The 27,247-nt window shown below is 41.3% G+C and overlaps 1 protein-coding gene across 1 annotated transcript in view; it reads right to left on the bottom strand.

Moving 5' to 3' along the window:
- COL5A2 (collagen type V alpha 2 chain) overlaps nt 1–27,247 on the bottom strand; it is a 201,123-nt gene that overhangs the window by 75,155 nt on the left and 98,721 nt on the right. The window contains exons 2-8 of the mRNA XM_075001919.1: nt 18,506–18,733; nt 16,617–16,630; nt 13,149–13,181; nt 12,081–12,113; nt 10,061–10,114; nt 4,300–4,410; nt 1,240–1,317 (exon numbers count right to left, since the gene is read on the bottom strand). Of these exons, the coding sequence (XP_074858020.1) occupies nt 1,240–1,317; nt 4,300–4,410; nt 10,061–10,114; nt 12,081–12,113; nt 13,149–13,181; nt 16,617–16,630; nt 18,506–18,733 (551 nt within the window). The remainder of the gene's footprint in view (nt 1–1,239; nt 1,318–4,299; nt 4,411–10,060; nt 10,115–12,080; nt 12,114–13,148; nt 13,182–16,616; nt 16,631–18,505; nt 18,734–27,247) is intronic.

Genomic DNA, 27,247 nt, shown 5'->3' with positions numbered 1-27,247 from the left:
GAAAGGCAGTATCTGTGGTGTGAAAACTGTGACAATATAATGGGAGGGGAAACCAAAAAATTCTCTTTTCCTACACTTGTCTATCCCCCTCCTTCTCACTTTAAAAAACAGACAGGGCCCCTGTATGATTTTCAGGGATCATAAGTATACAATGATGGGAGGTGGGATACTCAATGGATGGCCAGTTCAGAACACAGTTGCTGCATGGAAGCCTTATAATGCACCGGAAAGCCAAAGACTCTCCCCATTAACATAACGAATGGGGAAACCAAAAATTCCTTTTCCTACACATTTCTATCCTCTTTCTTCTTGCTTTAAAAAGCAATTTGGGACCCTTCATTATTTTCAGGGATCACATGCAGGCAATGATGGGAAGTGGGACAAGTGGATGGCCAGTTGAGAATACAGTCGCTGCAACTGTGTTGGCAATGTAATGTGGGGGGAAACCAAAAATTCTTTTTCCTCCACTTTTCTGTCCTATTTCTTCTAACTTTGAGGTCCCTAAATTATTTCTAGGGATTGGCATATTTTCAGGGATCAGGAGGGGAATGAGGAAAATGTAAAGTGGGAAGATGACATCAAGACCAGCGAGCATACCCAGAAACCTACAAGGATGAGGGAACTGTGGGATAGCTTCCCACAATGCACTATTGCAACAGTCAGTGTTAGCCAATTTGAGTGTGGCAGCAATGACTCGACTTTATGAGGAGCACGGTGGAGGTGAGGATGGTCAAATTTGAACTTATAAATTCTAGAATTAGAAAATCGATATAAATAAATTTGAATGTATCTCATAGAAGATGCAGTCAAAGTGAGTAAAGGCAATAAAGAGAACACAGAGCAATAAGCTAAGGAGCATAAATATGGGCAACAGAATTATTAAATGTAAGAGTAACAATCTCACAGTAACGGCATAGCCTTACGATTAGGAATCTATTTCTTTTACTCTCTTTGAAGACCTTGCAAAAACCCCAAGCGGTGAGAAAAGTGGAGGTTTCTTTTATGTCATTGTATGGTAACAGCTAACATACTGAGAGCAAGAGCTCTTAATACTCCCCTTCCAGAAAACACTTTTCTCATCTCTTTTACATAAACATTTGAAACATCAGTAAACCATGCTGTGTTAAGTGCATTTAGATAAAGGGAGTCTATGGCATTTGGGTGGATATCTTTGCTCGTCATTCATTTCTTGCATACATATTCCACTTCAGATCTAAGTTACTATACAGAGATACTCACCACTGCTCCAGGCATGAATCCCATTTGACTGCTGAGTCCTGATTTTTCATCCAGTCCTGCCATCTGAGCTGAAAACGGCTGTAAAAATAAGATGCCCGATTTTAACAGACAATCGTGTTCCTGAATGCAAAAACCCAAAAACTTCACTTTTTGTTGTTTACATTGGCTATGCAGAGCTAAAGAGGAAAATTTTATTTTTGTCATTAAAAGAAAAACCTCTGTTTACTTAAAAGGAGGGTAGATAAGGCCCTCAAAGGGCGGCTAAGGTAGGTAAAATTCACAATGAGCATGCTTGCTTTTCATGCCATACTGCAAAGGACTTACACTTTTGAAGAGGGATACTTCTCTTAAACGCTTTAATACTTTTAAAAAGATTCATCATAATTAAAGGAAAAATCTTCCTTGAACTGAGATAAAATTCTTTTTCACTGGCTTTAAAGTTATGTCCATCTTAATCTTGCCTGCAGATACTTTTCAATATTTTCTGAGTCTCACATTTTCAATTTTGCTTTTAGATAAATGTCCCTAACATTCAGAAACACCTAAAGCTAAATGGAAAACTAGCTGATTTCTTCTTTCATCTTAAATTATAGCTTTGACAATATTATCCCTACTCAGCAAAGCCAAAGCACAACTGCTATGCTTGTGATTCTGTGCCAGTCCACAAAACAAATTAATTAAAGCATAGCGGTTTCTCTACACTCATGCACTCCTCTGTTGCCTACTTACTTGTTGATGTGGCTGAAAACCCAAACCTTTTAATTTTGTTTATTTACAGCCATCTCCGCTGTGGCTGAAGAGCACTCATCCTTTGCTCTCCTTTGATCCTAAGGACACATAGCGTCACATAGGTCCCTACCACGGTGCACAGGTGCTTGAAGGCTGCCCTACCCTGATCCTTCCACAGGCCCATTACACAAGCCAGGAATCTCTTGGAAGTAGCGGAGCTCTGGCCATGCCTCTTCCTCCCACACTTTCTAGTCCCACTGCCACAAAAGATGGGAGCTCTAGCAACCACTACAGCAGTTCTGGAACACAATGCTGGGGATATCCTCTGAGGGCTGGATCAGCTGAGTACAGGGTCACTTAGCATAATATAAAGAGCCAAAGTGCTGCCCAGCATTTTCAGGGCTTGATTCACCACTAAATTACTCCAGTTTTACGTCAGTCATCAGCATGATTTCAATAGAGTTACAGTGCTATAAAGCCAGTAATGAAGTGGGAAATCAAGATGTGTATCTTCAAAACAGCAACAAATGATGTATCTAAATGTAATTGGCAAAGTATGAACAGGAACAATATCATTTCGTATTAACCTGTAATGAGTTCTACACTTCATGCAATCTTGGAAATGTCTTGCATATCATGCCAGGCATCTTCTCCCAGGAGAGCATCTCTGAGTGATTCATCTAGAATTAGGTCTGAATAATTCTAGTCAGTGCCACTGACAGGGCAGTTGCCCTATGGCCCGGTGGTTTAAAAGGCCTTGGGACTCCAAGATGTTAGCTCTGCTACTATGGCAGCAGCAGTCACTGGAGACCCAGCCCCTTAAAATTGCTGCAGGAACTCCACAGGGCACAGCACGCACACTGCTGTGGGCTGGCTGCCCATAGCTCTGCCCTTTTTACCAAAAACCTCACCCTTTCCAGGGGGCAGAGCCAAGCTCACACCCTCCCATGCACACATACACACATTGCCCAAGGCCTGGCAAAGTCTGTCACCAGGCCTGGTTCCAGCAAAGGGCAACCACTGCTTCTCCAAGACGTAGGCTCGATCACACTTCGATTAATTTATAACAAATTGATTCAAAGTTCAAACTAAATTTCCCTTTGCCAAAACCCATCTGACTGTTTCTTTTCATTCTGCCGTGAAATATCACAATATTTCTCTTCAATTCCCTCAGGGTCTGATCCAAAGTCTACTGGAATGGAAGGACTTCTATTGGCTCCGATGCACTTTGTATTGGGATTGCTGCTGAAATATACATTGTAAAGTCTTTCAGACCTTCCTCAAAAGTCAGCCCTTCTAAGTCATTTATCTTCTTCGTTGCCGTCATTTGCACCTTTGATAGGAACTTTACACCCTTTCTATTGGCTTCATATTTGAGCAGTTTGTTTCCAAAGTTTGCTTCAGTTTAATTAAAAGGCAAGGCCTTCATTCTCTAAACTCATCCTCCAGCCATTTCTTATAGAGGAGAAGTAATTCAGGGGGTGGATTAAATTACTCTGAAGGTCTTTTTGAGCCCATTATCTACGAACTCATGAAAATAAATTGATCAATATCCCCATCCTTTCAGAGATGTTACAGAAATTGAAAGCAAGAATCATCTTAACTGTTCATAAAAAATATCTATTCGCTTATTAAATCTGTGCTGGTTGGAACACAAAGTTAGAAAAGTCTGAAATAAATGTCACCGTATGAAAATGCTTAAATCCTAATTTATCATATGTACAAAACACAGCTGCATTGTTTCACAGCAGATGTATTGATCATGTACCATTGGCTGGCACCACACTCAGACACTACACTAGACATGGAAGCCAACAGCTGACACACAATTTTAGCTACGCTGGTTGCATAGCTAAAATCGACTTTTCTGCTGTCAACTTCCATGCCTGTCTTCACGGAAGAAGGTCAATGGGAGCACTCCTCCTATTGACCTTCTTTAATCCTTGTGGCTTGCAAGAAGTTTTGAGGTCAACGTTGACCCCTGAAAGAGCCATTTTATGCAAGCTTGAACCAGCACTCTGAAAGATCAGCCTGAGTAGTCATTCTTTCGCAGAAATGTTTTTTTTTGTCAATGGGGCCAACTTTTTTCTTCAATGGGCCCAACTTTCAAAGAGCAAATCATTCATTTTACGCAGAATAGGTGGAAGTGATTAATGCCTGGATAGTAATTAGGTCCACAAATGCCCAACCCTAAGGCGTTTCTCTCTGGGTGGTTTTGTATCTCTAAAAGGCAGGTCCTGTTTTGAATGGATGTTACTGAGCACTTGGCACATTGCTAGATCAGATGCATCATCCGCCTAGGTCTCACACCTATGCATATATAAAACTTACCATACTCCTTCCATCTGGTCCTGAGTGAGTTGGATGTCCTGGTGGTCCAGGATCACCAGGCTGCCCAGGGACACCAGGTTCCCCATCAATCCCTTGAGGACCACGAGGACCCTAGAAAGAAAGTCAGCAGGAATTAGTACAGATACATGCCTAAGTGGATTAGTAAAATTCATTAGAATTTACAAATGCTTGACTAGCTTTTGAATAAACGCAAGGGGATTGGCAATATTTCTGCCGAAAAAGTCCTCAAGCAGACATCATCCCCCATAACTAGTCCAGATAGTTAAGTTCAAATCTGACTGAAAAGATTTACAAAAGGGATCTCACAAAACTAAATAAAATGGCAGATGAAACTCAGTGTTGATAATTGCAAAATAATGCACTTTGGGAATCAATCCCAACTATACACACAAAGCAGGTGGGGGGGTGTAATTTAGCTGTCACCACTTAAAAAAAGCTCTTGGAATCATCCTAGATAGTTCTCTGAAAACATCTGCTAAATGCGCAGTGACAGTCAAAAACATTAACAGACTGGGAGGAACCATTTGAATTAATAATATAACATAGATAATACCATTACGTGAATCTATGGTATGTGAATACTTTGAATGCTGACAGTAGTGCTGACTGCCTCATCTCAAAAAGATATATTAGAAAAGAAAGATGTACAGAAAAGAGTAACAAAATTATCAGGGGCATGAGACAGCTTCCATATGTGGAGAAAATAGAAAGACTGTGACTGTTCAGTTTGGAAAAGACACAACTAGGAATATGATAAAAGTCTATACACAATCATGAATGGTGTGGAGAAAGTGAATAGGGAAGAATTACTTACCCCTTTTTAGAACAAGAGAACAAGGGGGTCACAGAATGAAATTAATAGGTAGCCAGTTTAAAACTCACAAAAGGGAATATTTTTTTCACACAATGCACAGTCAACCTGTGGAACTCACCACCACGGGATGTTGTGAAGACCAAATATATAACCAAGTTCAAAACAGAATTAGATAAATTAATGCAGGGGAAATCCATCAATGGTTACCAGCCAAAATGTGAAGAATGCAACCCCATGTTCTGGATGTTCCTAAACCTCTGACTGCCAGAAGACGGGATTGTCAATGAGGGATGGATCCCTCATAACTTGCCCATACTGTTCATTCCCTTTTAAGCATTTTGCACCAGCCACTATCAGAAGGCAGGACACTGGTCCAGATTATCCATTAGTCAGACACAAAATGGACATTCTTAGGATCATTCCTAATCCTCTGACAAGAAGCACCAGCTGGAAGTAACATCAGCAATCAAGTATGGAGCTAAATTAGATGGTCTTCTTGAAAAATGTTCTTGCAGAGGCACAGGAATGGTTCACATCATTCTTGGGAGGTATTTATTGTGGCTTTAGAATTGTTTTTCAAAAACTAGATGTTTGATTTAAACATAAACAGAGGATGTTGCAGTGAAGCTGAATGTTTTCAGCTCCCTACTGGAAACAGACCTGCCAACTATCACAAATTTGCTGCACAAATGACACACAAGATCAAGGCTTGCCTGCTCCTGAAATGCTACAGTAGAACAGCTGCACCACTATAATACTTCAGTGTAGACATTATCTCTGCTGCTGGAGTGTTTCTCTAGTCAGCATAACTAATCCCCTTCCCTGAGATGTGGTAGCTATGTCAAAAGAAATTTTTTTCTGTCATCCTTGCACTTCCTTGGTCAGCTTAATTACACCCCTTTTTTGCACCCCGAGCATCATGGTTAAGCTGACTTAATTTTATAATGTATGGCAGAGCTCAAAATGTGATCCATGCAAGTGCAAATATGTGATTAACTCCACTGATGCCAAGCAGTTACCTCAGATTAGCAGTGGAATAAATTAGATCAGAATCTATCCCAAGTTCCTCTAAGTGACCACATTCATGTGGTCATTCTATTCTAGTAAATACCCTGTTGTTCCCTTTTCCCAGCATCCAATTTGTCTGAGAAGAACTAAATAAAAAAACAGCTGGGAAGACATTAATGGAGTTAAACTGTCAAAATCAATAGATATATGTCACAGATACCTAAATCCATTTTAAATGAACATATAATTTAAAGTTTCTGCTCCCACCACCACTTTCACTCCCTCCTACACATGGAGAGAAATGCCTGATTATTGTACAGGAGACATTTTACAGCCTTTGCACCTTGCTAAAGAAGGTCTATAAATGGCCCACAAACATAAAATTTATGAAATCTTCCTAAGTGAGCCATCATTACAAACAGATGCTGTACCACTATAACCAGCTGGCTTGCTTTCATTCCCATTTGATAAGGACTGTGTTCATCTGAGGGTTTGCTGCATATTGGAATGATCCTCCTAGAACCTTAGGACTGCATAAGGATAGCCGATGTCTACAGGTCCTTTTTGTAAGTAACACCATTTCATTCATAAGACCACTGCCCTAGAGAGGGGGCCCCCTACAAACCCATGAAGATATTAGCAGCTGTAGAACCATATCAGCTGCTAAAGGACTCCTGAAAACTCCCAAAGGACAAGCTGTTGCTTTACTTCATTACTCTAGTTATATAGTTTTCATAGTTAGAGGTCATGCAATCCCAGCCATAGATGAGAAAAGCAGGCTTTTTCCCTTAACATAGACATACATGCTGACTGAAGTTCAGTTCCAGATGTTGACTGAGCAGGAATTATGGAGAGGAACAAGCCCATCCCTGCAGAATAGATTCACACAGATAGTAAGTCTACTAGAATCTCCTCAAAACAAAAAGCAGTCAAGTAGCACTTTAAAGACTAGCAAAATAGTTTATTGGGTGAGCTTTCGTGGGACAGATCCACTTCTTCAGACCATAGCCAGACCAGAACAGACGCAATATTTAAGACACAGAGAACCAAAAACAGTAAGCAAGGAGGACAAATCAGAAAAAGATAATCAAGGTGAGCAAATCAGAGAGTGGAGGGGTGGGGGGGAGGTCAAGAATTAGTTAACCCAAGTATCTTTATAGAATCTTTATAGAATCTCCTCAAGTACCTGAAGTTTGCAGCAAATCCTGCAATATGTAAATAGCAGTAACACCCACAGCACTGGTTCCAGTTGGTCAGTATTGGTCCCAGTTATATATTAGACTTTATACAGAAGTCGACACAGTGTCAACCCAAAAAGCTGTCTGAACGAAGTTGTAAAATGGGAACACTATGTTTTACTCTTTCCTTTTCTTTGTTCTGAAGTTAAATGGCCAGAGTCTACTAACTGAAAGGAAAATATATGCCAATAAACAATGTGGCAAGATAATCTAAAGTAACAATAGATTTGAGATGTCCAACTTGAGAACAACACACCAGCTGGAGTTAGCTCAGACTGAATGTTCCAGTTTTGTAAACCCATTTTGTTCATCTCTGTTCACCTTTTATCCAAAATGAGTCAGTTTTAAGAGATACTCCTTCTAGACCACAAGGTGGCAGCCTTTGAACATGCACACAGTTTACTGAAAATAAAATAATACTGGTCATTTGTCACTGATATTTGAAAACAAAGGATTAAAGTTTGGCCTTTGATATTATAGTGAAGGAAAACAGTACAGGGTAAAATTGCTTCTAACTAATGTTTATCATATTATTAAGGCAAATAATACCTACTATCCCATTATTCTAAGAGAAACTAGAGCCTCTGAACAACATTTAGTTAATTTCCAGTCATGCAAAAATTGCTTGCAAAAGGAAGAAGAATAATGTTTGAAGTCAACAAAGCAACGGGTTGAATCTCAGAGGCAGACTGTGGAAACAAAGGCAGCTACTGCTAAACAGACAGATACATTGTGTCTAATGTCAAAACTCCTCACAAAATGTGATGCACATATTTTATAAATTTACAGTTGCCATACTCAACCATCAAGTGGCACTTCATCACATTATGATTAGCAATCTAAATCAGAAGTTGAAAAATATGGCAGTATTTCATTTGCAGGTAATCATTTTATTTCCCTTAAATGCAGCTCCATATGGAAATAGAGAATCAGCGTTAGCATAAAGGCCTCACTTCGAACAGCAGCCTCAAAATTTTAGCTGGGAGAAATGAGGGTAGAGAGAAGTAAAGTATTCTTATGGGTTTAAGAGGTTTGGCCTTTTGTCAGGGCTAGAGGCAGTCAATGAGAATGTCCTCTCTCTTCAGCGATGAGGAAGTATCCAATACAAATTGAAATAATGTTGCGTTTAACATCTCAAAACCTGTTTAAAGCAGCTTCTGTATTATGCTGGGTTTTTTTGCAATAAGATAGATGTCGGAGAAACAATCTACTCTTATAAAGCATAATCCTTTTTCAAAAGCTCCATGTTAGAACATTACAGAGCAGAGAAATAAATTCTGAGATTGAAAAGTTTCTTTTTACACCCCCTTGAGAGAACCTCATCCCCTTTGAAAGATGGAGATATATACATCCCATAGAACTGGAAGGGACCTTGAAAGGTCATCCAGCCCACTCCCCTGTGCTTACAGTAGTACCTATCACCATCCTTGAAGCTGTGTCTGCACTACAGAGATCCTTCGAAAGAAGTTCTTCCAGAAGAGAGCTTCCAAAAAAAAACTTTTTTTGAATGATTGCATCCATATACAAAAAAGTGGATCAAAAGATTGATCTGCTCTTTGATAGACAGAATCCACAAAATCCCTGCTCTTTCAAAAGAATAGGCCAGGGATCAAAAAATTCCAGCACCTTGAGGACTGCTTTTTGAAAGAAGGGCCCACGGAGCACCTACGCGCACTGTTTTTCAAAGTAATCTTTTGGAAAAAGGTGCTCTTCCTCATCTCAGAGAGTAAGAGGGCTGACAGAAAAAGGGCCACATTCTTTTGATTTCATATTAACAGAGTGAATTTTTTGTGTAGATGCTCCATGGGTTTTTTCAAAAAAGGCCCAGCTTTTCTGGAAACCTACCTCATGTAGATGCAGCCTGACAGATTTTTTTTTAAATCTAACCTGCCTCAGACCCTTGAAAGGCCCCCTCAAGGGCTGAGCTTACAACCCTTGGTTTACAAAGCCAATGTTCTAACCAGTATCAGAGGGATAGCAACATTAGCCTGTATCCTCAAAAACAAAGAGAAGTCTTGTGGCACATTATAGACTAATAGATATGTTGGAGCGTAAGCTTTCATGGGCAAAGACCCACATCATCAGATGCTCTAACCACTGAAAGATCCTGCCCACTTTGGGCTCATCACCCTTTCCCTATGGCCTTTTTTTGGTTCATACAACCATCAATCATGCAGATGGCTCACATTCACTTCTTAAGCATTTCTTTCTGCATGGAAGTCTTAAAATTATTATTCACTAACATACTGCCTTGTTCTGCCCACATATTGACTTCTATGTACTTAAGTGTTCCTTTCCATTTTGAAACACTTGGAGCAGATAATGCCACCAAAGTTGTCACCATTACAAAGTCAACATTTACCTTTAGTTCCTACACAGAGATGATACTCATTTTGGTCTTATTTTGGGTATGTGTTAGCCAATAGTGACTTCTCAGTGACAATTCTTACAGACATTGTTCAACTGTTTCGAAAGTAAAATTCATGTTTCATATTATTCAGAGGACCATGGCTATAAAATCTTCTGGCCATATGATCCATGTTTTGGGATGTGAGTGGGAAGGAACAAGCATGTTTATAAGGCATTGGACCTTAGAGCAGATGTAAAGCTGTCTTTGAGGTCAGCCCTGCAGATGAACTGATTAAGTGAACTTCTGATTAAGGAACATTTAGCAACTTACAGGTTTCCCCTTAGGGCCCCGTTCACCTCTTGGTCCTTGTGAGCCTGGAGGCCCCTAAAGGAAGGATGAAAACCATTAACTACATTAAGGTAATTACTTGCATAATTTTGAACATATAAAAAGAAATGATTGTTAAAAAACATATTTTATAAAAACCACCCTTCCCAGGAAAACACACCCTCAATGTGAGGTCATTACTCCAGTTCGTTTGCCTTTATAAGAGGTGGAATCACTTAAAACACGACTTACAGATTCAGAAGAGCAATGTAAGATAGCAAGATCATAAATATCACTAACAGCCTCAAATACTCCCAATTTTTCTCAAATATATAGGTTCCCAGAGATACCAGAACCTGTACTATTCCACTGCAGTCAGCATTTGGGCACTCCACAAAAGGGATGCTTCTTCCCTATGCAGTTCAGCAGGGACTCCCTGCACCAGAACCCAGAAGATCTGCACATCTGTATCACTAATGAGGCTGGAGGATCCACCACTGTGTGTTATCCCCAATCCTTCCACCTTTTGAATATATGGTTGTAGGAATGCTAGAATCCATTTTGGTCATGAGGTGGCAAACAGTAACCCCAGAAAAACTCCATTATATCATATTGATGGTAACATTTACCATACACTTTGCTTTCACTTTTAGTGGAAGGAATTTCACAGCCATGGAAGTTTACAGAAGATGTGCCCACCCATTAATTATTATTTATGACCTAATGCCTGTGTCTATACCACAAAAATAACTTTGAAGTTGCTTACTTCTAAATACAACTTTGAAGAAACAGACTTCAAAGTTGTGTGTCTACACTCACTCTGCTTCAAAGTAGGGCACTACTCCATTCCCAGGAATGGAGTAAGGACTTCAAATTAGGGTTCCCTTACTTGAAAGTTTACTTCGAAGAAAGGGAAAAAGTGTGTAGATGCTCTACAGGCTACTTCAAAGTAGCTCTTAACTTCAAAGTTAACTTTGAAATTAGTTCCTAGTAAAGATGTGCCCAATATGTTTTATTTATACAGGTTGAACCTCCCCAATCTGGCACCATTGGGACCTGACCAGTCCCAAACCTGGGAATTTGCCAGACCAGGGAGGTTAATGTTCTGCTGGGAGTAGAGCATTGAGCCCCAGTGGCCAGGAGTGGAGCTCTGTTCCCATCTGCCCGAGCTCTACTCTACTCCATGATCTGCTCTCAGCCGCTTGCTCCCCAGGTACCAGAGTTTCACTACCTTGGGAAACTGGCCATTGGTGTGTCAACCACCAGAGCTTCAGGGAACTTCTCCCAGCCACCAGCTCCCAGGGTACCAGGGCTCCATTTCCCCAGGATGCCAGGGCTCCCAGCTGCCAGGGCTCCAGGGCACCAGCCACCAGGGGGTCTGCTCTTTCCTACTCTGGTGATGCTCTTGGATCAAGCCAATGAGTACTCCACCGCCAGAGCACTCACAGAGTCACTGGTGATGTGGGGCCTGGGCATTGCCAGTCTAGGGAAGTCTGGACTAGACTCTAGTGCCAGGGCCCTCTTTTGATAGGTGCGGATCAGAAAGATAACTCTTGCCCAAAAGGCTTACAGTTACTAGTTACTGTTAGGATGCTGACATTGAACTACACCCACCATGTCCTTCAGCAGTGCTCTCTCTGGGTACCTGAAATATATAACAGTCCCAGTAGGGAAACTGTCAAAGCAATATACCATTGCCTGCTGTTTCCTGCCTGGAATGCCTTGCTTTGCCGCTTTTCGTGACTTTACTTTGTTGCCTGGCTGCCTCTGTAGCCCACTGATCTAGCCTCTTAATTGGCTCTGCCAGCTACTGACCTCAGCAAGAACTCAAACTTTGTCCTAGTGAGCCTCTAATACCAGTGAACTTCCTGGCTTCCCAACCACCAGCACACTTGACTACTGCTCTGGATGGCCCCCAGCTCACCTCAGCCTGTGGGTATTGTTATCATTTAAACAGTAACAGCTGAAAATTGGAGACTGGAAATAGCATAATCAGAAAAATAGAAGTTCAGATGCTACTTACCGTTGGTCCAGGGCGGCCTCGTATTCCTATGACCTAAACAGAGAGAAGACATGGGCCAAAGCTTTTTCACAAAACACCAGAAATACATTTGTCATGGCTACTCAAAGGAGAACAGCTCACCAAACAATATAATTGTGAACAGTACATTCAGCTACCTGACAAATTTCAGGATTTTGTAGTCTCTTAGATGTTAATATCTTTGTCTCAGTAACATCAGAAGAATTTGGAAATATGGTAATTTTACGCTAGCGTTTTTCTAACATAAAAGTATAAAGATTTTTAAAAGTAAGGGTATTGCTTTTTTGCTTTTTAACTTTTTTTTTACTTTTCCACTAGAAAATGTTTAAATGTGGAAGAAAGTGGTTTTGCACCCCTTTTTTGCAGTTTTACAAGAGATTTTATTGTCAACTTTTGCAAGGGAGAAGAAAGTCTATGTGAGAGAACTGACATTCTAATTTTCCCTACTGTTTTTATCTTTCCGAATATTTTTCTTGGTGTCTGTGGGTGAGAGGGGGATATGTAATTGGGACAAAGTTGTAACTGTCATAAATTTTTAAAGATTTTGAATTCTTAATTCTGAACCTTTTTAAAAAATAAAAACTTTGAAAGACAAATAATTTTCAACTTAAAAAACTACTTATTTTTACCAGCTCCACTTATGTGTTTTAAGCCCTATAGTATTAGCCTACTATCTATTACAATATACACAAGATTCTAACTATGAAGAAGGTGGTTACTATATACAGGTTTAATTCTGCAGAATTATTTTCCAAAAAAAACAACTGACAGTCATTTTCAATGTCACATATTTGACATATTAACTATCAAAAACTACTATGGGTTATACGTTAGGAAGAAATTCTCCTTAGACTTAATATTAGCCCACCCAAATAAATGTAACTATTAAAAATCTTGTTGTGATAGTTGCTGTTGTTAAATAATTTATATATTTTTATTGGCTAACTATTGCTATTTTGTTATATAAGTGATTAATTTTTTTAAATCTCTTAATCACAGCAGACGTATACTGACATGAAACACTGATGTAGGAAGACAAAATAAACTTACAACTGGTACCGCTCCAGGCTCGCCTTTTTGTCCCTGCATGGTAGAGAAAAAAATTGCTCAGATAGCAGAACATTAATGAATAATAGTCTTTATAAAATTTAACAGCCTTTTCCAATCTTATTACTGATACATGATGCACACTGTAATATTTCCATTGTCATTGGAGAGACAGGAAATGCATGTGGCTGTACTAGCTGACTCATAACATTTTTAATGATCATGAACATTGTGCTTTCGAAGAGAAAGTCATAAATTAACAGTTTTTCTACTATTACATATTTTATTGGCCCAGGTTACACAGGTATTGTACTGAAAAGTCCCTGTGATTCTATTTCCACTATCTTGCCTCTGTTCCTATGCAGCAGTACCAACCATCTTGTAGACTTTTTACTGTCTGATCTTGCGTCTACACTAGCCCCCTCCTTTTGGAAGGAAAATGTTAATGAGTCAGTTCAGAAGATGCTAATGAGGTGCTGACGTGAATATGCAGCTCTTCATTAGCATAACAGTGGCTGAGTGCAATTGGAAAGTGCCTCTTTCAGAACGCATGCTGCCCATGTAGATGGGGGCCTTTTAAATGGACCCCCAGATGTTGAAAGCCCCTTCTTCCTAAAACCAGATAGGAAGAAGGGGCTTCAAAGTCCAGGGGGATCCTTTCAATATGCCCCCATCTACACGAGTAGTGTGCATTCCGAAAGTGGCACTTTTGAATAGTGCGTGGCTGCCATTATGCTAATGAGGTGCTGCATATTCATGCCAATTCCTCATTAGCATCTTCCATTAACATGCCCCTTCCGAAAGTAGGGGGCTAGTGTAGACGTAGCTGTACTGTAGCTCTCCATTACCAAGAAAGCAATTCGCAATCATTTAGACATGACTTCTTCATCCAACCAGACTGTATAAAGCCAGGGAAAGACATGGTCGCTGGAGGTGAGGCCGCACTCCAAGTGGATTCCATCATATACAGGGTTTAAAGTTTTGCTCAATGTCTTTCAGCACCCTGATAAAAAAAAATGGCCTAATGCCGCTGGTGAAAGACAAGACAAAATCTTCTTCGACGGACAGAAGAACACTGAAGAGCAAGCCTGGTGTTAGCACTGCATTAAATAAATGAATGATGTTGCACTGTGGTCTCTTGCTGATTCACTCATAATTCAACATGCTGACAACATTTACATGATATTAGTAACACCAACATTTAGAGCTATGCTCTTTCTTACTTATTTAAAGAGGAACTTTTTGGTTCAAAACAGATATTAAACTTACTTGCCTGGTTAACCAAGTTACAAGCTGGGTACATTCAGTTTAGCTCCACAAAATAAGGTATTTTCTATTACTACCACATTTACTTAAGAAATGAATGTTTAGGCCTATGGAATGCCTACAACCTAAAATGCATAGTAAATAAAAATATAAATGAATGATAAATATCTTGGTGGCTAGTTAAATTTTTGACAGATTTATATTTTAATTTTCCTTTTCTCTAGCAGTATCACATTTTCCCTCTGCTTATCCTCACACAATGTGGAATGTTACAGACGTTCTCAAACTGACAGGGGACAAATCTATTTTACCAGGAGAGAAAGCCTTTTTATCTACAGCGGGGGTGAACAAACTTTTTACGTTGGGCCTCAGTTTTTGTCCCTGCAATTAGCAGGGCGCTACTGACCTATCTAATGTAATCCAAACCAACAGAAACGCTGGTTACATTCACATGGAAAAAAAAAACAACCCTTTCACACATGTAAGAAAATAAGTCTGTCGAATGTAAAAACTTTATTAATCGGTATCTAAATGTGAATATGCATAAGCAAAAACAGTAACATATTTCAACATTTTTAATGAGATGGATGAGCCTGACACCTAGCAGCCAATCATTCTGTGCCCTGCCTTTTTTGAAATTTCACAACTCTGCAAGGGGGCCCGGCTCCCACTTCGCTCTCCTCTGATCTAAAGTAACCTTTAATTCAGGCAATTCAGCAATGGGTCACAAATACTACTCAACTTTGGAAGGCTCAAGAGATTGAATCTGTACTGTTTTTTTCCTGTTCAGCTCCATCACCACTTAAAACTAGCATGTTATTGTAATATACATTCAAGTGTACTCAGCTGAGGATTGCTAATCCTAGCAGACAGACATTTCAGTTTTGCTTTGTTCTTTCTCTGATGAGATTTAGACTATATCTACGTGAGAAGCCTATGTCGACAGACGTGACTGTTGGAAGGGATTTCCTGACAAAACTTCTGTTGACAGATTGTGTCTACACATAAAAGCAGATCAAAAGAGCAAACTGCTCTGTCAACAGAGCCGCTGATTGGAAGCTCTGCAAACAGGGTTGCGCAGGGAACCAGAAGCCCTGCCAGTCAAAAAAAGGGCCCTGGAGCATCTGCACAACTGTTTTGTAGACAGAACACTGTAGAGAGAGGCCTTACAAATGAACAGCGAGAGGTATAACACGGCCAATGGATGTGCCGGGTTTTGTTGACAAACTGTGTAGGTGCTCCGGGGTTTTTCCTGACAAAAGCCTAGTTTTGCCAGGAAAAGCCTCTTGTGTAGATGCAGCCTTAGTGCTGAGTGTTGAAAACAGTAGTTCTGTTATCTGAACTCTCTTGTGTCAGTTCAGCTATTACCACACTGAAAGTAGAAGGAATGCGGTAAGATATTTGTATTTTTAAAATATGTATTCCTGGCATCCAATGACCACATAAATACATAACTGAAACGCAGATAAATACTTGCATATTAACTATTGTACGCAATCTTTAGTGATTAATGCAAAGATCTAAAATTATGCATGATCGTCTCCAGGAATTAATTAAATATAGCAGCAACTGTAGAACACACAGAATATTTACTAGTGCAGTATTATTTAGATAGTATGAAGTAGTTATAATAACTCTACTTATTAAGCAGGTCTGCAGGTTGGGACTCTTTGCATCAGCATGCCAGGATATAGGACTAAAGGGCTATGGATAGAATACAAGATGCAGGTGTGTGGCTGGGATTTGCAGGGACCTAACGGAATCAGAAAGTACTGGGCACCTAACTCCTTTACAAAATGCCAATGGAAGTGTTAAATGGCTCTGGACCCCTTCCATTGCTGTGTGATGCTGCTCAAGTTGAAACCAGTTGAGGAACTACAGCTGGAACTTCTTTGACAAAAGAGGGAGGTTTCTCTCCATAAGGGAACTTAGGTTGTTGGCTCCTGAACATCAGAATTTGGTATCCTTCCAGACACATTGCAATGTCCCAAGGCAATAGAAAGGTTTGGTAAAAACAAAGAGATTTCATTTTGAAGGTTCCTGCTACGGTGGGTTACTTATTTTAAGCTGTCTGCTGGTACATGCTGATATATCAATCAGCCAACATGAGACGAATGGCAGTTGTGATCTTTTACTGTAAAACTCAGATTTTAAGTGTTGAAAATAAGGGCTTTAATACACTTAAAAAGACAAAGTAAAACTTACCTTCTTTCCTCTGCCTATAAAAGGAGTAAAAAGAAGACAAATTAGTTTACTGAGAGAGACAAAATGTTTTAAGGAGTGAATGTACAGCCAGCCTGGTGCAACCTGGAGGTACAGGAAATCGTCAGGTTGCCAACAGGGAGCTTCAGAAGTGCTCAGGGCTACACATGCTCCACCTTCCTGAATGAGGATCAGTAAGGTCTGGAAGAGTTCCTTAAATGCCCAACCTCTCTGAATACTGGATAGAAGAGTTAGCAGAATGTTTAACATAATTATCCCAGAATAGAAAATGAGATTTTAATGGTATCCCACCGCATAGCCACACTAATCTCCCCCTCTCTGGGCACTTTTATTCAAATATATGAATGTACCTTGCTCCAAGACTTTTTAAGAATACTATGGTGAGATTTTCAATAGCAATCAACACATCTTAACACCGGTCTGATTCAAGTCACTGGTGAAATTCCCATCAACATAATTGGAAATAGACTAGCACTTTTGAAAATCTTACCTGATATTATTGTCATATCTCACATTTTTTCCTTTTTCAAAAGTTACAGATGATTGAATCTTGTTTGAGCTTTTTTATCAAGTATTTGAAATATTCATATACAATCTCCAAATGTTGTGAATTCACTGATCTGATGTCAAGTTCATAACAAAAGTCTTTGGGAAGGATATTTATTAAAATGTTTAATAGCATCAACACATTCCAGAATGCATCAATAATACGCTTTTTCCTCTCGGGTGGTTGTAAACACTCATCTATAGCCTAATGCCTTCTAATACACAGCAAATATGTACCATCTGCTTTCTAATGCATGTCGTGTCTTGTCTGATAGCTTAATTATACAACTCCCTACTATGTGCCTTTTAAGATTGCTCCACGTTATTTACAATAAAGTAATCAACAATAATTGTTTCCCTTTTAAAATGTCTTTAGACGATAATGTGTTGAATGTGCTTCAAAACAACATACAGTATTAAGAACTGCAAAATTAAAATGAATAGAGATCTTTGTACAGAATATCACAAAATTGGTCCTGGGTGATTTATCTAAACTTTATCCCAATCTCATGTGTCTGAAAAATTGATCTAGAAATGTCATAAAAGCCAAACTTTAATGTCATATTACTAGTATTTCCTGTTCATGGGACTGGGTATAGGCAGAAAATGCAGAGGAGCAAAAAATATTAAATAAATATATCAAAAATGAAAAGGTTAAGTAAACCTTTTTTCTATTTTGTGAGAAGTTTAGTTTGGCTTTGGCTGAAGATGCAAATTTATTCACCTGGATTTATTTGTCCATCATATATTTTCACATTCAGCAAATTCTTTAAATTGCATTAAACCATTTTTTATATTTATGCATTTACAAAATGAAAAGGGCAATAGGAGGTTTGCATGGAAAGTAACCATCAAATTGATACTTCTTTCTAAGGATGGACCTGAAGAACATGAAACCTCATCAAGATTCAAAAATGGGGATTGCGATCAATCTTCTGGCTATGAGATCCCTGCATCGGCACAGGGTGTGTGTAAGAATTTCAGCCAGAAAGTAACTCTCTTTCAGATTCAACTCATATGCAGCCCAAGACAGCAAAAATCTCACTGGAATAACCGTCCTCTTGAAATCTGAGTCTCAGGTTGTGGAAATCTCATGAGAATAGACCTCAGAAATGTTCCACCTCTTCAGGCTGAAATAGGGTGAGGGACAACATATGAGAGTTTGCTGAACCTGATCTTTAGCCATAGTTTTGCATCACACCCAAATGCCAAACCATGGACAAATTGGGATCTGAACACAATCTCCTTTGCGCCTCTCAAATTACCATACCAGAGGCTGCATTATTCAAGTTTCATGTGAAAATAAGAATCTAAATCAGTCTTACCAGTATTGCCACCAAAACCAACACGGGGCGTATTGGGGCACACAGGACAACATTCTCCTGGGGGAATCTGAGGGGTCTCACATTCTAACACATCCTGACACTGAATCTCATCACAGAGAATGGCTCCATTGTCACAGACGCAAATCTGACATGGGGAGGGCTTCCAAATATCCCTGTTCAGGTACATCTGACCATTCTGAGTGCAGGTTTTTTCTTCCGCATCCTCTTCTAAGAAAGAATAGAAAACACTTTTTAGGCACTTTCAAACTGCTAAACCACAGGAGCATTATGTTAACTGGGAACAGTGTGTATGTATCCAAAACATGAAAACAGCCCAACAATGGAATAGAAGTTGATCCTTAGGACTTTAAAATGCTAACTCTTTTGATTCATACATTTCAAGGTCGGAAGGAAGTAGCGGTGATCATCTCGTCTGACCTCCTGTGTAACAGAAGAGATAGAACTCCCCCCCACCCCCCCCAAGCCACAGCATATTCTTAGAAATATCTTGATTTAGAAGTGATCAGCGATGGGCTCTTAGTAAATTCTTCCAATGATTAGTTACTCTCACTGTTAAAAATTTACAACTTGTTTCCAGCCCGAATTTAATTCAGCTTCAACTGCCAACATTGGATCATGTCATATCTAGTCTCTGAAGAGGCGATTGTTAAATATTCCATATGTAGGTCCTTACAGACTGTAATCAAGTCACCCACATATTATCATTTGTTTGCACAAGTTACTAAGAGACCCAGATCATTCTGCAAAGTGTTAACGTCTTCTTTGTTATTTACCACCCCCCAATTTTGTATCATCTCTAAACTTTATCAGTCATGATTTTAAGGTTTCTTCTGGATCCTTAATAAAATTATTAAATAGTTTAGGACACAGAACAGATATTCAAAGGAACCCACTAGGAATACAGACATTTGATGATTATTCCCTGTTGACAATTATATTTTGAGATCTATCAGCTTGCCAGTTATTAATATACTCAATGCCACGTTAATCATATCTTGCTACTTTTTAATCCAAATATCATGTGGTACCAACTCAAATGACCTATTTTGTTAATTTATAGATAAATATAAGATCGACACTGCTACCTTTATCACTCAAACTCATTACCTCATCAGAAAAGATATCAGGTTAGTTTGACACAATCTGTTTTAAACAAATGTGTTGACTGGCATTACTTCCATTACTTTCCTTTAATTCTTTCTTAATAGAGTCCTGTATTGTAGACATTTTGCTATTTTACCACTTTATATTTTAATTAGAAAAAAAGGAGTGATAATCATTATGTACTGCACAAATCAGCTGTAGTTAATGGGCTCAGCTCACATCTGCCTTACCCTTTCACTGTCAATCTGGTGGTATAAAAGGGCTATAAAACTGCTGTCACCATCGCTGGGGAATTGCACTGAGTAAGTAGCATGGGGGATTGTTGGGACTATTACTAGGGAAAGGAACCAATATAAAAGTATGCTGTAGCTAATCCTTGTTGCTGGGGCCACAGGCAACCAGATTAAAGTAGGGCTGCTGTCGAGATTTCTGCCATTTTGTGAGGTGGTGAGACATCAAAATGGGGACGTATGAAAATGGTGTATATCCACATTTGCCCTTGTCCAGTCAGCTATACTACCAAACTCAGCTTGAGTACAAGGATGAAACAGGCCTAGTCTTTAAAACACAAGAAATGAAAGGGGCAAAATATGTAGAAAAATATTAAAGGCAGACAAGTATACTGGAAACTCTGAAGCTGGATCTAAACTACAGAGTTCTGTGCACAGAAGAGGACTTCTCTTGACAAAAGTAGGGCGCGTCCACACTACAAATGCTTTCTGTCGAGAATCTGTTGACAGAACACAGCAGTTTCACCAGCAGAGTTCTGTCTTGACTGTACGAGGTATAGGGGCTCTGTCAACAGATTCTGTTGACAAAAAAATAGTGTAGATGCTCCAGAGGGTTCTTTGTCGATAAAGAGGCTTCCAGTTCACCACGCTGAGCTGTTTGCAGAGCTTCAGGTTGGCTGTTCTGTCAACAGGGGGCTGGGTAATCTGACCGCTCTCTGTCAAGAGAGGGGTCAACAGACCCACTTCTTCATACCAGAACAGACTCAATATTTAAGGCACAGAGAACCAAAAATAGTAATCAAGGTTGACAAATCAGAAAAATTGTTACCAAGGTGAGCAAATCAGAGAGCAGAGGGGCAGAAGGAGGGAGGGGAAGTCAAGAATTAGATAAAGCAAAGTATGTAAAAGAGTCCTTATAATGAGCCAGATAATTCAACACATTAACACGTGGTTTGAACCGAAATGGCAATTTTCTGGCTCATTATAAGGACTCTTTTACATACTTTGCTATATTTAATTCTTGACTCCCACCCCGTCTTCTGCCCCTCTGCTCTCTGATTTGCTCACCTTAGCCGTGTCTATACGTGCACACTACTCTGAAGTAGCGGCACTAACTTTGAAATAGCGCCCGTCACGGCTACACGTGTTGGGCGCTATTTCGATGTGAACATCAACGTTAGGCGGTGAGACGTTGAAGCCGCTAACCCCATGAGGGGATGGGAATAGCGCCCTACTTCAACGTTCAATGTCAAAGTAGGGACCGTGTAGTCGTTGCGCGTCCCGCAACTTCGAAATAGCGGGGTCCGCCAGGGCGGCCATCAGCTGAGGGGTTGAGAGACGCTCTCTCTCCAGCCCCTGTGGGGCTTTATGGTCACCGTGTGCAGCAGCCCTTAGCCCAGGGCTTCTGGCTGCTGCTGCTGCAGCTGGGGATCCATGCTGCATGCACAGGGTCTGCAACCAGTTGTCGGCTCTGTGGATCTTGTGTTGTTTAGTGCAACTGTGTCTGGGAGGGGCCCTTTAAGGGAGCGGCTTGCTGTTGAGTCTGCCCTGTGATCCTGTCTGCAGCTGTGCCTGGCACCCTTATTTCGATGTGTGCTACTTTGGCGTGTAGACGTTCCCTCGCAGCGCCTATTTCGATGTGGTGCTGCGCAACGTCTATGTTGAACATCGACGTTGACAGCCCTGGAGGACGTGTAGACGTTATTCATAGAAATAGCCTATTTCGATGTCGCCACATCAAAATAGGCTACTTCGATGTAGGCTTCACGTGTAGACGTAGCCCTTGATAACAATTCTTCTGATTTGTCAACCTTGATTACTGTTTTTGGTTCTCTGTGCCATAAATATCGAGTCTGTTCTGGTGTGGCTATGGTCTGAAGAAGTGGGTCTGTCCCACGAAAGCTCACCTAATAAATTATTTAGTTAGTCTGTAAAGTGCTACTGGACTGCTTTTTTTTATCTTATTTGTAAATCATGTAAATACATTTCCTTCATGTTACACACATCTACCTTTTAACTTTATCCATTTACTGGCCTACCTCCTTCTTTCTCTTTCATTTTTAAAATCATCCAGTGTGCCATTTATAGTGAGCTCCCTTCCAGCTCCATCCAGGATCCTATCCAGGCTGGTTTCCACTTTCCCCAGACTATGGAGAATATTCTCAGTAATGTCTGAAACTAATGTCTTGGTCTAATATCAGGGCTTCTGCTCCGTCCCAGTCTTCTTTGAGGTTACATTTGAAACCACTGACTGTTATTTCTTTTATATTTATCCCCCTGGACCCACTTGTGTTGATAATAGGCAGCAGCAATGACATAACATGGGATTATAATGTAAATATTACAGCTTTATATTATCATTCAGGGCTATGTCTACACTAGAGTGACCTGTCAACAGAAGTTACTGTTGGACGATATCTTCTGACAAACTTTCTGTCGCCAAATTGTGGCCAGACACCAAAGCGGATTGAAAAAGCAACCTGCTCTATTGACAGACAGTGGCCAGACTGCTGGCTGCTCTCTTGACATGATGACCCCAGGACACTGGTAGACAGGGTCACATGGCTGACAATCCCTTCTGGGAGCCCCAGCAAGACGTGCCTTAAAGGGCCCCTCCCGATGCCTGTTCTTTGCCCATGCTGAGGCCTGCCTACCTCCATGAGGAATAGCACAGCTGCTTACAGCAGGGCTTTAATGCTTGCTGAGAGAGACACAGTGCTTTCCAGATAGTCATGGTGCCAGACCAACCACTCTGGGCTTGCACTGACCTCACCCAGAGGTGCATCAGCATCTGCTGCACCTTAAAACAGTCGTCCTCCTCTTCCTCAGGGAGGGTGACTGTGGCACTACCTTCAAGAAGCAAGCTGCTGCTGCTACACTTGCCCACCTGCACTTGCCCCACCCCTCAGCTGCTCAGGCAGACCTGGAGACACAGCACTTGTTCCAACTCGTGGGACTGGCTACTCATGGAGCAGTGGGACGACTAGCAATGGCTCCAGAACTTTCACATGCAGAAGGACACGTTCCTTGAGCTCTGTGCCCAGCTCGCAGCCCCGCTCCAGAGACAGGACACCCAGCTGAGGCCTGCCATCTCTGTGTTCCTTAATATGCCACTGTTAGAACTGTCATGTTCAGATGAAGAGCAGTTAGGACAAATGAAATTTCTAAGTCACTGAACCCAAAGTCAGCATACTGTCATAACTTCAAATAAACTACATAGCAGCTGTTTTGGCATACCAAAGTAGGGCCAGTTCACTACCAGTGCAAGTAGAAGTTTCTCTTTTTCACTCACGTTAATGTCTGTCTGTCTGTCTGTCTCTCTCACACACACACACATATGTGAATGCACACGTGCACAGTTAACTTTCTGGATGAAATACCCTGCCTGTTACTCTGTACTTCTTCAGATTTGCTAGAAAGAAAAATTCCAAGGCATCATTTAGCACCATTTTTCTCTGTTCACTTTCTTCTGTTCTTGTATTCACCCTTCATCTTGTGGCAGCAGTACTATATATGGCAACAGTCTATGGCCTAAGAGAACAATTGTTAATTGGCTCCAAATGCCACCAGCCTAGAAGAAAAGATTTGCTACCACCTGATTGTTGGGAAAAGGAGAAACCCAAAAGAAGCAGCCATTCAAACTCTGACTCATCTCTGCTTCTAAACACCATGTTTAGTTTGGAAAAGAGAAGGTTGAGGGGCGACATGATAGTGGTTTTCAGGTATCTAAAAGGGTGTCATAAGGAGGAGGAAGAAAACTTGTTCTTTTTGGCCTCTGAGGATAGAACGAGAGGCAATGGACTTAAACTGCAACAAGGGAGGTTTAGGTTGGACATTAGGAAAAGGTTCCTAATTGTCAGGGTGGTCAAACAGTGGAATAAATTGCCAAGGGAGGTTGTGGAATCTCCATCGCTGGAGACATTTAAGAACAGGCTAGCTAGATATCTATCAGGGATGGTTTAGACAGTACTTGGTCCTGCCATTGGGGTAGGGGGCTGGACTCGATGGCTTCTTGAGGTCCCTTCCCATCCTAGTAGTCTATGATTCTATGATTCTATGCACACTTTTTTAAACCCCAAGATTACAGAAGGAGATGCCTGAATGGGAATTCATTTACAAATTTCATACCTGTAACCTGAGCCTGAAAAGAGATCTTAATTATCTTAGTCATTACAAGGACAATTTCCCCATGTTTGAGATCCTACTCAATTTGCTTCATTAACTGGTACTACTAGTGACAGATAACCTATTCCCCCTTCTCCCCTTCCACTCCCTGCACTGGTTTTCATTTAAATTTTCCTTCTGATTAAGTGGGTTTTACCCACAAAAGCTCATGGTCTAATAAATATGTTAGTCTCTCAGGTACCACAGGACTGCTTGTTCTTTGTGAAGCTGCAGACTAACAGTTACCCCTCTGAGACATTTTGCCATAATTCATCAGTATACTTATTTTACTGTCAAACAAATTATAGTTTGCCCGTTCCTACCCAAACTGAGGGGAATGAGGGTTGTTATAGTCTATCTATTCCCTAGTTTGGAAATTAACACAGAGTGTTTGTTTCTACAGGACAAGTCATGCACTCTTTTGGTCTTTCTACCTTCATGACTTTAACAAAAGGTGCCAAAAAGCAGCTTTGGAAAGTCTGGAAAAGAAAAAGTGATGAAATAACAGAATGATTACATCTTCTCTTCCCAGCCCAAACCTGATACTGGCCCTGATTCTCTTCTCACATACACTGGGTAAATCAATAGTAACACCATTTATATCTGCTGGTGATCTATGAAGTCCAAAGCATTCTGTTGATATAACAGATAAGTCTACAACAGACACCATGGATGCATCTACACAAGCCCCCTTCTTCGAACGGGGCATGCTAAGCAGGCAGGTAAGAGGAGGCTAATGAGGTGCTGTGATGGGAGTACGGGAACTTTGAAGTTTGGTGCATATTTCAAAGCACCTGTGGCTACACTGCCTGTTGGTGCTTCAAACTTAGCAGCTTTGAAGTTCCTGCGGAGGCCATTATGGTAATGAGGTTTTGCATATGCATAGTGGATAGTGTAGAGGCATGCAATGCGTTGTATTTTTGGTAATCATTTACCCTATGGAATTTCCACTTTTGTCTTAAAACATTATCAAAACAAAAGCCAAACAGCCAACAATGGTTAATATATTAAAATATCATATTCAGAGACTGCTTGCTGTTTGCAATCAATATACAAAGTCATTAAACTAATGCACAGATTTCTAAATGATTCTGTCTAATCTCTGCCCTGAACACTCTGTGAGCCAGATTCCCGTTCCATTAAAGTCAGTGGGACTTTTTATTGTGTAAAAAGAATTGGTCTCTGTACTGTGAAACTGCAGGGTTAATGCTGACATTAACTAATAATTAACTAATAATAAAAATAATAATAATTCAGCCACTAGGAGGCAGCCAAAACTCAGCACTCTCAAGCAGCAACTGTGATAATGAAAATCTGTACACAGCATACAAGCACAGGCCACCTATCATCAGTCATCTTATAACCGGATTTTGATTTTCCTCCAAACGGGTTTCATCAAATTTTTTATGATCACATTTCTCCTCGACATCTCAGCAACAGGGTGAATGTTTTAAATAGAGAGCCTGTGATAACACTTCCAGCTAGAGCTACCCAATTACCTCCATTTGGAAGCTGCTCCTGTTTCGAAAGGGTCCTATTACAATGGAGAACGGCTACAGCGCAAGAAAGGAGTGGGTGTACAGGAACTGCCTCAGCTAGTTTTACATCAGCAGCACTCTTGTCCCAAAGAATACGCTATGGCCATACTGTAGCCAGAATCCAGCCCCTTTGCACTGACCGAATAGCACAACAGGACCACAATAGCAGTATAGTTCAAGAGTGAATTACTTGTATTTTAATTCACAAGGGATTAGAAGTTACAGCCCCTACAAGCTGCTCCTCCACCTATCCGCTGGTCTTCTGTGTCCTGTGGCCAGTTTATGAAAGGGCTGAAAGGCATAAAGACACGCCGCCCTCCCACCTCACCTCAGGACCTGTGTTGGCTGCCATCCCTGCTGGTAGCTTGTGGACATAACTACCAAAACTCACATTCATGAGAGGGAAGAAAATGTATTTTTCAAATGCATTAGTGCATTCTATCTGTATTTGCTCTCTTTGGCCGCATCTACACAAGCAAGGGCATTTGAAATTAACTTTGAAAGAAGACCTTCTTTCCAAATTCCCTGTGGAGCATCTACCCACAAACTGAGGCCTTTTGAGAGTAACTTCAAAAGAACGGGGCCATTCCGTCGAAGACAGTCCTCCATTCCTGTGGTGGGAAGAGCGCTCCCTTTTGAAAGAGAGCATGTGTAGATGCTCTGTGGATGGCTATTTTGAAAGAGGAAGTCCTCCAGGGTGCCAATCAGCGGGTGGGTGGGGGCGCCGCTCCCAATGCAAGAGGAGCTCTATGGCTCCTGTATCCGCATGCTTTAAAGATATAGGCTCCCACAAACCTCTAGGCAGGAAACTGAGAGCATGTTGGTAGTGGGAAGCACACAGTGCTCACCATCACGCTGTATCCAGCAATGCACCAGGCAACCCACCACGCTCCCTGGAACCATGGACAGCAACCTGGACCCCACTCACCCCAGAGGCCACCCAAGGACAGCAGACAGCCACCTCAGAAGCCAAGCCAGGCCTCCTCTTGGATGGAGGTTGAACTCTGGGACCTCCTCTCCCTCTGGGTAAATGAGGAGGTTCAGCACCAGACGGGGGGGGGGGGTCCAGTGCAGGAATGCAGGGACCTCATGGTAATCCTGTGGCAGTGGCTCACAATGGAGCAGAAAGCCAGGGACATGGTGGCCACCAACCTGGATGTCCTGACCCAGGCTGTGACCGCCCACCTGGCCCCTCTTGCCACCCCCTAATTAGCCCCTCCCACACCAGCCCTCCTGCACCAGCCCCTCTATCACCCAGCCCCCCTCCAGCACTTCCTCCAACCTTCCGCCCCTCACCAGCCTCCTCCCACAACCCTGACTTTGCTGCCCTGATCCCAGCCTACCTCCCCCTGACCAGGCTCCTCCAGGTGGCACATATGCTTGTGGCCAGAGCCAGCCGTGTGGAGGCAACTCTCCCTACTGCCCTTTCACCCGTGCTGATCCCAATGAGGCAGCAGACACTGCAGCCCAGCCATGCTCCTACCTCCCCATGCTCCCAGCCCCAGCCCTACCCCAATAGGGCCCCCAGACATGGTGGGGTACAGGCTTACACAGGTGATGGGGATCCCTTCCCTTGACCCCTGTCGAAGGTTAAGGCCCTCACCCCAACCCCCAGCCCTCCTGGGACACTGGTGTCCCCCTGCCCTACTGCAGGCTACCCCTGTAAATAGTTCCTCCCACCCCCT

Source organism: Carettochelys insculpta, chromosome 8 (genome assembly GCF_033958435.1).
Source record: "Carettochelys insculpta isolate YL-2023 chromosome 8, ASM3395843v1, whole genome shotgun sequence".
In the NCBI taxonomy this organism is placed as follows: domain Eukaryota; kingdom Metazoa; phylum Chordata; order Testudines; family Carettochelyidae; genus Carettochelys; species Carettochelys insculpta.
Note: the sequence above shows the minus strand (reverse complement) of the source record. Positions and strands in the feature narration are given on the sequence as shown.